This window comes from Mesoplodon mirus (genome assembly GCF_964341445.2).
Source record: "Mesoplodon mirus genome assembly, chromosome: 4".
Lineage (NCBI taxonomy): Eukaryota > Metazoa > Chordata > Mammalia > Artiodactyla > Ziphiidae > Mesoplodon > Mesoplodon mirus.
The window spans coordinates 102,339,595-102,356,068 of record NC_138979.1 but is presented as its reverse complement, the minus strand read 5'-3'; the positions used below and the strand labels follow the sequence as shown (position 1 = coordinate 102,356,068).

The 16,474-nt window shown below is 44.9% G+C and overlaps 1 protein-coding gene across 1 annotated transcript in view; it reads right to left on the bottom strand.

The window, feature by feature from the left end:
• Positions 1 to 16,474, bottom strand: part of TGM5 (transglutaminase 5) — a gene marked incomplete at both ends in the record, with an annotated part of 30,589 nt that overhangs the window by 11,073 nt on the left and 3,042 nt on the right. The window contains 7 exon segments of the mRNA XM_082618759.1: positions 4,623 to 4,695; positions 4,699 to 4,800; positions 4,881 to 5,009; positions 7,630 to 7,751; positions 8,408 to 8,587; positions 8,983 to 9,195; positions 12,621 to 12,735. Of these exon segments, the coding sequence (XP_082474885.1) occupies positions 4,623 to 4,695; positions 4,699 to 4,800; positions 4,881 to 5,009; positions 7,630 to 7,751; positions 8,408 to 8,587; positions 8,983 to 9,195; positions 12,621 to 12,735 (934 nt within the window).

The window sequence follows — 16,474 nt, the reverse complement described above, 5'->3', positions numbered from 1 at the left end:
GCCTTTAGGGAGGCAGGGCCACAGTGGAACAACCCTGTTCAGGGAACAGGAGTTGTGGACCATTAACTTGGCTGCTGACATATGGACCAGGGCCAGCGGGTCCTGGCCATGGGAGGTATAGGTAGGGAGATGGGATGGGGAGGGGCAGTGGCATTAATGACCCTCATCCATGGGGTGCTCTCCAGTTCCCATTAATTCATCTGATGCTCACAGCCACCCTGGGAAGCAGCAGTCATCACCTTCATCTTCCCTACTTTACAGGTGAGGAAACAACTGAGAGGTCCAGTGACTCATCAGCTCACCCAACTGTCAAAGGCAAAGTTAGACCCCTGACCCGAAGTTGTCTCTGCTACGACTTTGGAAAGCAGATGAAGTGGGAAAGGCATCGTTCCTTTCTGGCCTCCTGCTCACGGGGTCAGTCACCCCGACCGGCGTCCCCACAGAGCCCAGACCCTTCCACAATGGTCTGCTCTCACCACTGCTGGTTTGCTGGGGAGTGGGGTCCAGAACCTCCCACCCGTTGTATCCTGGAGGGAGATCTTTCCGGATCATCCAGCACTCATTCCAGACATGGAACTTCCTGCAGAAAGCAGTAAGGAGAAAAGGACTCACGTTTTCAGAGGATTTGCCAGGTATCAAACCCTATACTGAGTGCTTTATATCATTGTTTCTTCTTTTTTTTTTACATTTTATTTATTTATTTATTTATTTATATTATTATTATTATTTTTTGTGATACACGGGCCTCTCACTGTTGTGGCCTCTCCCATTGCGGAGCACAGGCTCCGGACACACAGGCTCAACGGCCATGGCTCACGGGCCCAGCCGTTCCGCGGCATGTGGGATCTTCCCGGACCGGGGCATGAACCTGTGTCCCCTGCATTGGACTCTCAACTACTGCGCCACCAGGGAAGCCCTTTAAATTTTATTTGGAAGTAATTTCAAGCTTATAATAAAGTTGCAAGAATAGTACAAAGAACATCCATATACCCAGTTCATCTATTGTTAGCATTTTGCCCCATTTGCTTTATCACTAGCTTTCTTTCAGTGTGGATACGGAGATTTCTTAGAATAGGGATCTTCCTTTGCGTACTCTTGTACAGTTATCAACCTCACACATTTAATATTGATACTATCCTTTTATCTACTTTACTGTCTATATTTCAATGTTGTCAGCTAATAATGTCCTCTATGGCGGGGGTCCCCAACCCCCGGTACCAGCCCGTGGCCTGTTAGCAGCTGGGCCGCGCAGCAGGAGGTGAGCGGCGGCGAGCGAGCGGAGCTTCATCTGCCGCTCCCCATTGCCTGCATTACCGCCTGAACTATCGCCCCACCCCTTCCGTGGAAAAATTGTCTTCCACAAAACCGGTCCCTGGTGCCAAAAAGGTTGGGGACTGCTGCTCTGTGGCATTCTTTTCCACCTAGTCCAGGATCACACATGGCATTTAGTTGACCAATACCCTTTGTGTCCTTTGATCTGGAAGAGTTCTTCCGGCTTTGTTTTATCACATTGCCATTTTGAATACAGTATTTATTTATTTATTTATTTTTATCAGAGTGGCCCTCATTTTGGACTTGCCTGCTGTTTCTTCATGATTAGATTCAGCTTATGTGCTCACAGACAGAATTCTACACAAGTGACATGTCTTTCCTAGATACACTACTGCTCACTGACCCAGAGAAGTTTCAGCCCTCCAGGAGCCCAGAGAGGGAGGGAGCTCCAAGGACAGCAGCTAGTTCTCATACAATTCAAAGGTCTTACCTGGAAACTGGCTGGAAAAGCAAAACCAGGAAATGAGATGTGGGGTAGAGCAGAGGAGAAAGGAACCAGAGGAAGCGACTAGAGATCCAAAAATAAAGGGGCACCAGAGACACACACAGACGTATATACACACGCCTGCAGAGAGGGAGTGGGGCAGGGAGGGGAGAAGTCAGCAGAGACCAAAGCAAGTATGCAGAGGCAGCTAGTCCTGGCTTTGCCCTGACAGAGAAACAGAGAAATGTGCAAACAGAAAGGCTCAAAGAAGGAAGAATAAGAAGAACCAGATTTTGAGGTCAGTATTCAGAGGACACACGACCTATTCATTGGTTGCCAGCTTCAGAATACATTATCCCATAGTCTTCTATCTCTGAAATGAGCTTGATGTGATGATCTGATTAGCCAGAACAGCTTTCTGGCTGGGGGACTTATTCTCTGAGCATCGGCAACAATGTATGGGGCAATATTTCCTCAAGGCCAGAGAGCATCAGGCCAGAATTTTCCTACCCTACCTGGAACGGAGCAGAGACCTGTAGGAGACAGTGCCCCTTACCATATTTTGTCTCATTTCTGAGTTGGCAGCATCTCTGCATGTTGGTCATAGTAGGTGTCGATGGTCAAGTTTGCATCCACGTTGTGTGCAGAATGGAAATTGGAAATGACACGGGTTGGAACACCTAAGCATCTCATTACTAAAGAGAAGAAAAGCATGGGGACTGAGTTTATTTCAAGAAGAATCATTGGTTTCATGTGCATACTTTCTCACTTTCAAGCTGGAGGAGAGAAAAAGGCCAAGATTCTTGCAGATCCATACCTGTAACTCCTTTATCCTCAGAGCACCTCACCAAGGCCCAGAACCTTGTGGCCTACCTGCCCTATCCATAGTCTCCATTCCACCAGGAGAAAGAAATCATTTGAGGATCACTTAACAATTAACAACAACTCAATTTATCGTTTAGGGATTTTTCCATTCAGCAGCTTTCCAAACTAAAAAAAGAGAACCTAAACATTTGATAGTTCGAAAGAAAAATTTTAAAAATTAGACCTATGCTGTGGCCAGAAGAGAAGCTGTGTGACCTTAGGTAACTGGCTTAACTTCTCTGACCCTTAGTCTTCTTGTATGTAACAAAATGAAGAGTTGGACCAGATGATTGTCAGTTCTGAAATTCTGGACCTGTAATTATACTCAAGTAAAAGGGTTTGGAGGAAAGAAAGAAATCAAAGCACAGATAGAAGAGCCAGATAGACTTACAGAGATACGTGGAAGACAGCGACGAAGGGAACCTTGCATGTACGAGGCAATGACCATCTTTGATAAGACAACAGCACCCTCTTGTGGTTTCTCAGGAATCACACAAAGCAGCCATTACATCATCGTCATCCCCACCACCACCACCACACACACTTGACCAGGGCCAGATGAAATTAAGCCGAGGGCCAGGTGTGACCTTTGGAACACAGGTCCCCACCTCTGCAAGCAAGGTGAGGAGTTTAGAGAGAGGTTTATCCCACCCCTGCCCTGCTTAGGAGCAGATGGTGCCCACTGAGGCTGCTGGGAGGATTACAATGCTTTGAAATGTAAGAGGACTATTAAGATTGACCAATCTTTTTGTTTCGATTCATTGAATATCCCCAAAGGACGCCACCTGTCCACAGTCGCCTATCCATTCCCAGCACAGCTCCTGGGCTTTCACAAACCCTTAACCCTTGGTGAGAGTTAGACCAGGGCTGCAAGTGGCCAGAGGCAACTTGGCAGGAGCAGCTTTCCCCTCGCTCAAAGGTCGTAGACTCTAGGGCCTAGCCATGGGGAGAGGCTCGGAGGTGGAGCAAAGATGAAGACCTAGACCTTCTCCCTCTCTTTGCAGGGTCTAAAGCCCTGAGCCCTCCTCCTTAATACCTGCCTAGTCAGGGACATCCCAGCCCAAGGCAAATTTGGCTGTACTATATACTGGCACTGTGCTGAGCATTTTCCCGTGAAGACAAATGAACAAAATGAGGTCACTTGATTTGAACACTCATATTTAAACCCCTCTGCTGTCTGTAGCACCTCTACATAACTGCCAAGCTATGTTGCCCCTCTCAGAAAAGTCTAGAACTTTGTCTTCGGACCCTGTCTCTGTCCTCCCCATTCTGTGCTCCCTTGTTCTCCAACTCAGAGTCAACACGTCAGTTCAGTAAACATTTCTTGAGCATCACAATGTAACGGGCAGCACTGTGCACGGTACTCCTGCCTCTTGGGGGAAGATAGGCAGGCACCGCAGTGCTTTCCATCTTTCCCTCATCTTCACAGATGATCTGATCAATGACTTGGGACTAAATTGTAAATAACTGATAATGCATAAAACATGGATGCTTCTTAAGGGTAGTCAGCAAAGTAGTAAACCTCTAACTGTAACTCCTCAGGAATCTCTCTGAGAAGTGTCTGGGAGCCACCAGCTCTGCCCACAGATGAGATCAGGTTTCCAGATTGTCTGCCTGCACCTCAAGCTTCCCTCAACCTTCCCCTGACTCCAGGCTCACCTTGAGCTGAGAAGCCTGAGCAGGTGTCAGAAAGAAGCCAGTTTTACCTCCACTTTGGGACCACAAGCTCCTCTATCCAGATGACCATTTTAATAGCCTAACTGCTCCATCAAGGAGACTGAAGAGTGATTGCAGCAGGTCACTCCTTCCCTGGTTATTGCAGGATTCCTTGAGACTATAGAGTGTGCTGGTTAAGAGTCAAGTGACCACCACTCCTTAGCCATGGGGCTGTGGACAGGCCACAGTTAACTCAGGTGAAGTGGAGATAATCCCAGCCCGACCTCGAAGAGCTATCACGAAGAGTCAATAAGTGATTCTGCATTCCCATCTCCCCCTCACTCACCGGTACCCATAACAGCTGCAAATACCCAGCACTGCCCATACCTCACAGGCTGCCCACCTCTGGCCGCCCACTGTCACAGGATGGCCACGCTGCCCGTCCACTCCAGTGGGCTGACCCCCTGGGAGTAGTCCTCTCTCCAGCTCCCCTGCAGCACACCGCTGTCGTCATTGCTGTTGATCTGCAGAGGAGAGACAGGTGGGTTTTCGCGGTGCAGTGGGGGGTAAGCTCAGGCAGGGCCGGGGAAGCTTCTGGCCTTACCATGGCGCTCACCACCCTGCAGACATACACCACATTGTTCCACTGGGAGTAGTCTTTGGTTGGGTTCTCTAAGAAGTACAGGCTCTTGTTCAGAATCTCAAAGCAGATATCTATCATGTCCTCTTCAAACTTCCAGGGGATTTCAAGGAAGAACAAAGAGAAGAGTAAAAACGTCTAGAATTCTGAAGCCAAGTCAGTAACACTGACGTTTAGGGGTAGGGCTAAATATCAGACAAGTTCCTGCCTTCAAAGAGCTTGTAAGTCAAGTTGGGAATGTGTTAAGATTCAGAATTTTGAAGAACTAACCTGTGTGTTTCTGATGGAAAATGCAAATGGAATTTGGAGAGAAGAGAGTCAGCTGAAGGCATCAGAGAAGGCTATTGGAGCCGGTGGGCTTGCAAGGACAAGGTAGACAGGAAGAGAGCGGAGTGGAGGTGTTCACCCAAGGTCTTTAGGTGTGATGGGTACCAGAGACAGAGGCTCAAAGATTTTCCTTCTGGAGGACTTGCGAGAGTAGGAAAAGATCGGATGGATACATATAAGGCCAGGCATGTGAGGAGAGGGGGAAGAGTGTGGAGAACCTTCAAATCAGGTAGAGGGTTCAGTGCTGATGGTGTGAGCACAGGAGAAGCCAGTGTACACTCAAGACATACATCTACAACATGTATTTGCTACATGTGTCATAACCCTTTTGGCTGCCAAATGCCCTGGTATTTTTCTGAGTTTCAAAAAATTACACAAGTTGTTGGAGACCAGGGAACCTGATCTTCCTCAGCAAGGCTCCGTGCTTTCTGCCCCCAACCCACTCTTCCCTCCCGGTGGGTGTGGACAGGGCTGAGAAGGCAGTGGGAGGCAGAGAGAAACTATCCCAGCCATGGCTGGTGGTTGAGAATAGAAAAGTTGCCCAGAGTCAAAGGTCCCCCGCTGTGTACCCTAACTGGATATTTGGTGTTATTAAAGAATTGCTGTTCATTATTTCAGTTATAATACTGTATTGTGGCTCAGTTTTTCAGAGAGTCATCATCTTTTAGAACTATATTTGGAAGTACTACTCGATTAAATGATATGGTAATTTGCTTCTCAAAAATCCAGTGATGAGATGCGAGGAATGGGGGAGAATACACCAGGGATCAGCAAAGTTTTTCTGTAAAGGACCAGATAATAAATATTTTAGGCTTTGCAGGCCATAGGGTTTCTGTCTCAACTACTCAATTCTGCCACTGTAGCATGAAAGCAGCCACAGATGATACCTAAATGAATGAGCATAGCTGCGTTCCAATGAAATGCTGTTTATTAGACACCGAAATTTGAACTTCGTATAATTTGCACATCACAAAAAACAGTTGGCCCTCTGTGTCCGTGGATTCTACATCCATGGATTCAACCAATAGGCTCAAAAATATTAGGGAAAAAAATTCCAGAAAATTCCGAAAAGCAAACCGTGAATTTGTTGCACAGTGCCAGCAACTATTTACATAGCATTTACATTGTTTTAGGTGTTATAAGTATCTAGAGATGATTTAAAAGTACATGGGGGGCTTCCCTGGTGGCGCAGTGGTTGAGAGTCCGCCTGCTGATGCAGGGGACGCGGGTTCGTGCCCCGGTTCGGGAAGATCCCACAGGCCGCAGAGCAGCTGGGCCCGTGAGCCATGGCCGCTGAGCCTGTGCGTCCGGAGCCTGTACTCCGCAATGGGAGAGGCCACAGCAGTGAGAGGCCCGCGTACAGCAAAAAAAAAAAAAAAAAAAAAAGTACATGGGAAGTTGTGCATAGGTTATATGCAAATACTATGCCACTTTATTATTTATTTATTTATTTATTGGGGTGTGAAGTTGAAAAGAATAGTTTTATTGCTTTACCAAGCAAAGGGGGCCACAGAGGGCTAATGCTCTCCAAACTGAGTGTCCCGACGTGGAGGGGGTAGTGAGGAGTTTTATAGTAATGGTTCAAAGAGGAGGGTGTGATCAGCTCATGGACTTTCTTCTGATTGGTTGGTGGTGAGGTAAGTGGGAGTCAGCATCATCAACCTTCTGGTTCCAACCGGTCCTCCGTCCTGCCAGTTGTGGCAGCATGCAGTTAACTTCTCCCACCTGGCGGGGGTTTCAGTATCTGGTTTCAGGACTTAATGAAGCTCAGGTTCTTGATGTCTCATGGCAGAAAGAATTCAGTGAGAGACAAAGTGATAGGTAAGAAGTGGATTTATTTAAAGAGAAACACACTCCACAGACAGAGCGTGGGCCATCTCAGAAGGCGAGAGCAGCCTATGCCACTTTATATAAGGGACTTGAGCATGCTTGGATTTTGGTATCTGTGGAGGCGTCCTGAAACCAATCCTCTGCAAATACTAAAGGATGACTGTGTTATTTTTAAAAAATTCTTTTTTTCAGCAGTTTATAAAGTATGAAAACCATTCTAAACTCTTGGGCCATGCAAAAACAGGCAGTGGGCCACATCTGGCCCACAGGCTATAGTTTTCACATCCCTGATTAGAAGAAACAAAATACACCATAAATTGATCACTATTGAAGGTAAGAGGTTCATGGAGGTTCATTATAGTAGCCTGTCTACTTGCATTATGTTTTAAGTTTTTCATAAAATATTAAAAACTGAGAAGGAAAGACATCTCCCCTTCCCTCCTTGCGTCTCTCACTGGAAGGGAAATTGGTCCAGCACTGCACATCCTGACTTCTGTTAGTGGCACTTCATAATCTAATAGAGTTGTCTGAGGCCCACTTCAGGTGACAGTGTTACCTGCCCATAGTTCCAGGGCCAGGGGGTGATGACTCTTTCATGACCATTGTAAACAGAGCCATCATAGTCCATCATGATATACTCCTGCAGCAGTATTTCGCTTGGCAGGTAGACATCGTCCTCTGAGCAGTTAAGAATAGCAGAGGGGGCAAAACCCCAAACCAAAAAACAAACAGTAATAAAATTAAAAACAGTAATGACAGTATCTTGCTGGATAATCAGATAAGCAATGGGTTGATGGCAATAGAAATCAAGACTAGACCCCATAAAGGTCTGTGGGCTTTTCTAGGGGCCAGCGATATAATCTATACTTTAAAAAAAGATGATCTTTTCTTGGTTATAAGAGCCTCAAGCTTTTCATAGAGATTTGGAAAATATGGATGACAGAAAGAAGACAATGAAGATCACCCCTTCTTACTACTCAGAGACAGCCATCATTACATTTCAGTGTATTCTGGCTGTGCTCTCTTTCTCGGCACATATATGTAATTAGGATCATATGAGTTCCATTTCCTAATTGATTTCACTTAACATCACACCATGAACATTTTCATCATGCCATTAAAAATTCTCTGTAAAGATGATTTTTAGTGAGCACATGGTAGCACATTGCATAGATGTGCAGCATTTTATCTTCAGGGCTTTCTAAGTAGATCCTCACAGAGTGTTCCCAATGGATCAGTTAGAATTACAACCTGTGAGCAAGTTATACCTGCACTTCAAGGGTTAAAAAGCAGGATGAAAGTCCCCAGAGGGTGGGTTGTGCTGTGATCAGGGCCCTGAGAGATCTCCATCTTCAGAGTGTAGGGACCAATGACTGCATTGGCTGGTGTGAAAAGGGAGACAAAGAGCGAGTTGGCATGAATGGTGAAGTCAGAAGCACTCCAGACATTGCCTTGTCGGGCCTGGGTGAGCAAGAAGGTGGCTCGGGTTCCCAGCAGCTCTGTGGGCTGTGGTCCTGTGTAAGAGAGAATGGCCCCAAAGTGAGGTGCAAAATCTATGTGACACGATTTCAGGGGAACTGGGAGGACCCTTACCTTCTCCTACCACTTGCTAATCCTTTTACTGCCACTGGGTGTCCTTGGTCATGCACTTAAGATTTGTGGGCCTCAGTTTTTTAATCTGTAAAATGGGATCGTAGTAGTACCCACCTGAAAGTCTTGTCACAGGGATTAAATGAGATAATGTGTGTGTATTTTTAGCACAGTGCCTGTTGTGTATTTAAAAGTTGTCTGTTATTATCACAATCTTAGTTTCCTGAGTTGGCCAAATCTTTTCTTAACAGCGCTAATAGGGTCCCGGGGGTCCCAGGAGAAGAGAGGGGAGGGCGGTTCAGAAAGGATTGGCAGGGGCCCTTGAGGTGAACTTTGTCTTGGGGAGGGGTGGTCTCAGCCACAAAGGTGATGTAGTCGGTCCCAGAGTGGAAGGGTCGGTTGAAATGCAGCTGGATTGTGAAGGACTCACTGCGGCGCACGATGAGCCGCTGCAGACCCATCTCCTGCGTGTGATGTTCCTGGTTGTTCCTGGCGTTCTGCAGGTCGACGGACCTGAGCTCCAAGGCTGCCACTGGGACGAGGGTTGGCGGGGGGACAGGTCATTACCCAGCTGTGGCTCCCTGGGCTCAGCATCCCCTGACACTTCTTGACATTTCGTGGCACCTGGCTCTGACTTGGGTAAAATTGCTGACCAGATCTTAGCCCTCTGCCACCTGCCCCCTAGTCTCAGGACTCAGCCTCAGAGAGCATTTCAGCATCGTGATCCCAGTGACCTCTGGACCTGGACCTGGAGCCACAGTGCTCGAGAACTGGGGTCCCAGACAGCACAACGTTTCCAGATAACTGAAACAACCTCAAAGTGCTGCCATGTACTCTTAATCACTTTTGTTGACAATCTTTCTAAAAAGTACTCTATTATCCTGATGATAGAAGAAAGAGCATACTCGAATTTTGTATGAATTAAGTCAGTGAGCTGACTGGAGGCTGGGACCTCAGCTACAGGCAAGTCCCTGCTTTAGGATATGGGGGAGGGTGGGCACCTCAGGGTTATTTGCAGCTTATTTCTTGCTTCTCAGTCATGTTCCAGGTGGATGAGGGTACTGGCTGCTTCCTAGGATGTACACTTAGTGTGTAATTTTAAAACTCTCATAGCATAATGGGCAAGGTGCAGGCTCTCACCATCTTGGCTGTGAGACCTTAAGCAAGTCACTTAAGGTCCCTAGACATCAAAAAAATGGTGACAATGGTGTTCCTACCTCCTAGAATTCATGTGGGCATTAAGTGAGGATTCACAAGTAAAGACCTTAGTATAGTGGCAGGTGCAGGGTAAGCACTCAGTCATCAGTAGTTGCTCTTAGTACTGATAATAATGCAGCCTCAGATTGCATTTGCTTTGCTATTTTTGCTGGTGATAAAAATTCATTAGGTCCTTTCCCCCAGTAGTACCTCAGTTTATCTCAGTGGTTCTCAACAGGGGCAATTTTGTCCCCTAGAGGACATTTGGCAAAGTCTGGAGACATTTTTGGTTGTCACAACTCGGGGAGAGGCTGCTACAGGTGTCTAGTGGGTAGAGGCTGGGGATGCTGCCAAACAGCATCCTAGAGGAAAAACTCGTGTTTGCTCCAGCCAGTTTTTGTGCCATTTGCATTTTGAACTTTTTTCACATAAGTTCTTTATATTTTCACTAAATGAGTTCACTTTGATAGTTTTAGCCCATCTTTGTTACCTGGCTGGATTTTTTTTGAGTCCTAATTCTTTCACCTAAACGCTTTATCTTACTATCTGGGAACTGGCTAAACAGTCTTCCAGGTCTCTGTCCAGGTCATTGGTAATACGATGGTTCTAAGCATTAAGGCTTAAGTCAGAGGCCAGTGGAGTATTATTGTTGGAGGTTCCTTCCACGTTAACACTGAGCCATTAGGAAATACTCTTTAAGTATAGTTGTTCAACTAGCTGTGCTTACATATAATTCTTTATGTGAAGAAATTGGATTAGGTGTTTTAAAATTTCCTTCACAGTCTAAAATCAAATCCAGCTTTCATTTTGCATCTTTCCCACAAATTTGTCAGACATCTGGCTGAAAACAGAACGTGCATGATGGTCCCTTGACCCTCCCTCCTAGTAACAATCTTTCCTTGAGGCAGATTCAAAGATGAATCACTGGATCAAATAGTACAAAGTTTTTCAACCTCTTAAATGTCACTTAGGCACTTAAATAGTTACATTATTGGAACCAGAAAATTCAGGGCAAGATCTAGGACAGATGCCTGTGAGTTATTAAACAACATTTTGTAAACACGTCTAATCTATTAGTAGTTTGTGAAAGCAGTTTAGAGAAATGTGACCAATACTTTTTTTAAAGAATAGAATAGAGGTCTTCCCTGGTGGCGCAGTGGTTGAGAGTCCGCCTGCCGATGCAGGGGACACAGGTTCGTGCCCCGGTCCGGGAAGATCCCACATGCTGCGGAGCAGCTGGACCCGTGAGCCATGGCCACTGAGCCTGCGCATCGGGGCCTGTGCTCTGCAACGGGAGAGGCCACAACAGTGAGAGGCCCGCGTACCACACACACAAAAAAAGAATAGAATAGAAAATATCACAATGCATCCTACATAGGAACAGCAAGCATAATTTTATGTATTATATAACTGGATCATGATGTAAATTGTGGGTTATAGTCAAAAAGTTTGAAAGCAACTAGCCTAGATCCTTGTGGAAACTGATACATCTCATTTGTTCCTGAGGGGCCTGCATTTTCATACCAGGACCTACTGAGCCTTCACAGAAGCCTCTCCACCCGATACATAACAACCAATGTCCATACGATCCTGAAAGATCAGATACCTGAAAGGGGCAGTGAAGACCACACAGGTGTGTGCATCACCTCCACAGTGGGGAACGGGACTGGGGGCAGCCTTTTCCTGGCCACTGCCCACAGCTCAAAGCATTGTTCCTAAGGGCAGCCCACTCAGTTTCCCCTTTACCCAGGCCAACTATTGGTTTAGGAAGGAAAGGGGAGGAGGAAGAAGGAAGATATCTTCCCCTCCACGCCCAAGGTTTACAATGCATGGAGAAAACTCATTTTCCATTAGGGGACTCAGTTTTTTGTTTTTCTTTTTATTTTACTTAATATAATTATGCATTTGGCTCACTGAAGTGCTTTTCATGTCAGGGAGACAATGACTTCAGAGAACAAATGGGAGGGCCTTCAAGGGAGCAGGCAAAGAAAGCCAAGAGGATTAGAAAGAAGTTCAGCAAAGCAGGAAATCAAGCAGAATCAATTAGTAAAAGAACATGGCAATGCCCACAAGTCCTTCTCGCCTTGGCCACCAGCCCACACTGGTTAATGATGAGTAAGAGATGTAAAGCCCGGTCACATGACTCCTGGTGCTTGGCTAAGATAAAGACAAGGATATAAAAGGATCAAAATATATCCCCATGTATTATGAGCCTTAAAACAAATAGAGAATTTAGAACAGCCATCTGCCTGCAATGAGCTCTGAGATGCAAAGCTCCTGCCATCTGAGACATCAAAAACCAAGCCAGCCCTGTGCTCCTGGATGCCCGTCTCCCCCTCGGGTCTTGGCTCAGAGGTAACATCCCACAGGGGCTTTCCTTGACCTCTGAACATGATGCCCCATCTCCCACCCTATGATCATCTACCATCACAACACCCTTTTTATTTTCTGAAGAGCACTTCATAGCATCTAGAAGTAGTTCCACGGAAGCAGAGACCTTGGCCATCTTCTTACACCTGGACCCCCTTTGCCTAGAACGGAGCATTGTTCCTAATTGCTGATAATTACAGCTAATGTTCGCTGAACACTCACTACATGCCAGCCACTGTCAGAAGCATTTTACGTGTCTGAAATCGTTTATGTTCTTACAGCCTGTGGATGGAGGTGTTCATATTGTCCCTGACATGCAGGAATGGGAGGACTGGGATCAAACCCAGGCAGAGCCTCTGCCCCCTTAACCTCCACAATCTCCCGCCTTACCTGGTGGGTGCTCAGAGATGTTTGCTGAGTGGATTTGTGCTTGCATGTGTGAGGTACGAGGAGAATAATCTGGCAGGAGGGCAGTGGGGCTGTAGAGGAGGTGAGAGAGAAAAGCCTGTGAGGGCAGCAGGGCCAGGATGAGGAGTGGCTTGACTCCAGGCAGAGATGCTGCTATTTGCTCAGTAGTAATGGGTATACCTCTCCTTGATGGAAGGATAAAATGTTACACCTTTCTGAGGGCAATTTATCAACATTTCTTACAAAATAAAAGAAAGCCTTAAAACATAAATTCCTTTGATCCACAGATTCCTCCTCTAGGAATTCTTCCTAAGAAAAAAACCATAATTTGTGTATAAAAATGTAAACATAAGGATATTCAGTGCAGCCCAAATATCCTACAATGAGTCAGATACATAAACTTTATTCCTCTCATCCTGATGTAATCAACAAAAGGACAAAGGATATTGGGAAATAATTCATGAGATATTAAAAAGCAACATAAGAAGTTTAAAAAAACAATATGTTACAGATTAACTGTAGGTGGTAAAATTATGGGAAATTTTTCTTTACTTTGAGTTTTTCCGTGTTGGTCAAGCTTTTGCTTTGAACGTGTATTCCTTTTATATTTAAGGGAAAGTGTTCCTTTGATTAAAGGCAGGGTTTTTTTGTTTTTTGTTTACTATTTATTTTTTTTACAGCATGTTCTTATTAGTTATCTATTTTATATGCATCAGTGTATACATGTCAATCCCAATCTCCCAATTCATCCCACCACCACCACCAACCCCCTGCCACTTTCCCCCTTTGGTGTCCATACATTTGTTCTCTACATCTGTGTCTCAATTTCTACCCTGCAAACCAGTTCATCTGTACCATTTTTCTAGGTTGCACATATATGCGTTAATATACGATATTTGTTTTTCTCTCTCTGACTTACTTCACTCTGTATGACAGTCTCTAGATCCATCCACGTCTCTACAAATGACCCAATTTCGTTCCTTTTTATGGCTGAGTAATATTCCATTGTATATATGTGCCACATCTTCTTTATCCAGTCGTCTGTCGACGGGCATTTAGGTTGCTTCCATGACCTGGCTATTGTAAATAGTGCTACAATGAACACTGGGGTGCATGTGTCTTTTTTTTTTTTTTTTTTTTTTTTTTTTGCGGTACACGGGCCTCTCACTGTTGTGGCCTCTCCCATTGCGGAGCACAGGCTCTGGACACGCAGGCTCAGCGGCCATGGCTCACGGGCCTAGCTGCTCCGCGGCATGTGGGATCTTCCTGGGCCAGGGCATGAACCCATGTCCCCTGCATCGGCAGGTGGACTCTCAACCACTGTGCCACCAGGGAAGCCCCAGCATGAATTTTTGTCACAGTTCTATCTGGTTAGTTCTTCAGGATGAGAGAACATTAATTCAGGTTGCCAATGACTACACATTTGCCATGCTCCTCGGGTTTGTATTTACTTCTCTTCTACCTTGGGTAGCGGTACTTTGGTTCTTTATCTGCACATTCTTTTTCTCAGGTCTCCCCAGGGCTGATTTTGTAGACCATAGTTCTCATCTTGTAAAAAAAAATAGCATGAATAATACCATATATCTTAGTTTCATAATCTTAGTAACCTTAGGGACTTGAAGTGATTCTTATCAGATATAGCAAGAGAAGGCACTCACTCACCAAAGAGGAGATTCATCAACTGAGGAACTGTCATGCAGACACCAGCTGAACAAGAGTCATGCACAAGAACTATCAATCACTTGATTCTATCCCCCTGAAGTTAACTTTCTTTGTGGCTGTGAAAATTTTTATTCAGAACTTATAAAAAAGGTATACAGTGTAACCCCAACATGGTTAGAAAGTCCTAGAAAATGTTTAAATGTATCAGATCTTGCTTTTTAAATATTTCTATAGTGAGCATATACACAATAAATAGCAACAGTTTTTTTTAATCTATAGCCTTTTAAAAAATTGAAGTAAAGTTGATTTACAATGTTGTGTTAGTTTCTGGTGTACAGCAAAGTGATTCAGTTATACATATATATACATATTCTTTTCCATTGTGGCTCATTATAGGGTACTGAATATAGTTCCCTGCGCTACACAGTAGGACCTTGTCATTTATTTTATTTTTTAAATGTAATTTTTATTTTATATTAGACTATAGTTGATTTACAATGTTGTGTTAGTTTCAGGTGTACAGCAAAGTGATTCAGTTATCTACTTGATATATGGTAGTTTGTATCTGCTAATCCTAAACTCCTAATTTATCCCTCCCCCACTTTCCCCTTTGGTAACCATAAATTTGTTTTCTTTGTGAATCTGTTTCTGTTTTGTAAATAAGTTCATTTTATCATTAACAATAAGGGTTTTTCAATGAGCTGTTGGCTAACACATAGCAGGGTACAGAAACTTCGATGCTGTGTGCTGTAGTCGAGTTGACACTGGTGTGAGTCTAGGTTGTCAGCTCAAACCCAAAGTGACCACAAGCAAATCTTACCCAAACTGCAAACTCAAAGGAAATCGGGCTAGAGGGTAGGTTGCAGGCTCAAGTCACTATGGAGTGGATCTTCTTTATAGTTAATATGTGTTTAATATGCTAGTCTTCTTCTAAAATAAGAAAAAAAATCCACTGTCTCTGTGGTTACTTATCTCTGTCACTACCCACCAGATGTCTGAGTGGAAGATGGGGGAAGCAGCGGGACTAAGAGAGGGGTTCCCGAAAGCAGATGTTTATAATCACAGCTGTGTTCTAAAGGTTCTGGCTGATTCTCTCTGCACTTCTGACCAAGGGCACAGGTTTGCATGACAGGCTTGCATTTGGGGTGTCACTGTATTATTTTTCACTAGCGCTACTCTGTTCTTCCCCAGGAAGCCAGTGGCACAGGATATATTGCATTAAAAAGGTATGAGAGGGCTTCCCTGGTGGCGCAGTGGTTGAGAGTCCGTCTGCCGATGCAGGGGACACAGGTTCGTGCCCCGGTCTGGGAGGATCCCACATGCCACGCAGCGGCTGGGCCCGTGAGCCATGGCCTCTGGGCCTGCGCATCCGGAGCCTGTGCTCCGCAACGGGAGAGGCCACAACAGTGAGAGGCCCGCGTACCAAAAAAAAAAAAAAAAAAGGTATGAGAAAGATATGGTGATGTTAAACCCCAACAATGAGAGATCGTTGTTCAATTCCAATGTTGACACCTGTATTTCCAGGTGCTGGAAATACAATGGTGAATAAGATACTACCCCTACCCTCAAGGATCTTCAATCTAGTGTGTAGACAGACGAGAAAATAGATTATAATACAATATGGATGATAGTTACAAGGTGCTCTGGCAACACAGAAGAGTAACCCATCCCAGCCTGAAAGTGTGGTGGATTCGAACCAGGGAATCATTTCCAAAGATAAGCCTTGAGTCAAGTAGGAGTTTTATGAACAAAGTTGGGATAGTGAGGTTGAGAGTAAGGTAGGAGAGGTAGTCTTAAGAGTCCCAACAGGGAGAACACGGTCAAGTAAAAGAATGGAAGCATGTAACAGTATTCTGTCCTTTGGGTCCCAGGTATACTTCCTATATAAGTGGGATGTCAATAAGGGGAGGAGGAGTGGTAGGGGATGAAGCTTGTGAGATAAGGAATGTCAGATTCTGGCTTTATGACAAAGCTGCCAATGAAGAATTACATAGTATGTATAATAAATATTAATAGAGAAAGAAATGAAAATTAGAAAAAAGCAAGACAATGGGGGAGGAAGGGTGGTGGCAAAGCTTTTTTCCTCTTTAAATTGCTGATGTATCCATGAATAAGAAAGATCAGCTTTGCTAACTTTTCCTGAAATAGCAAGTCTAAGTATGAATCAGAGGTTG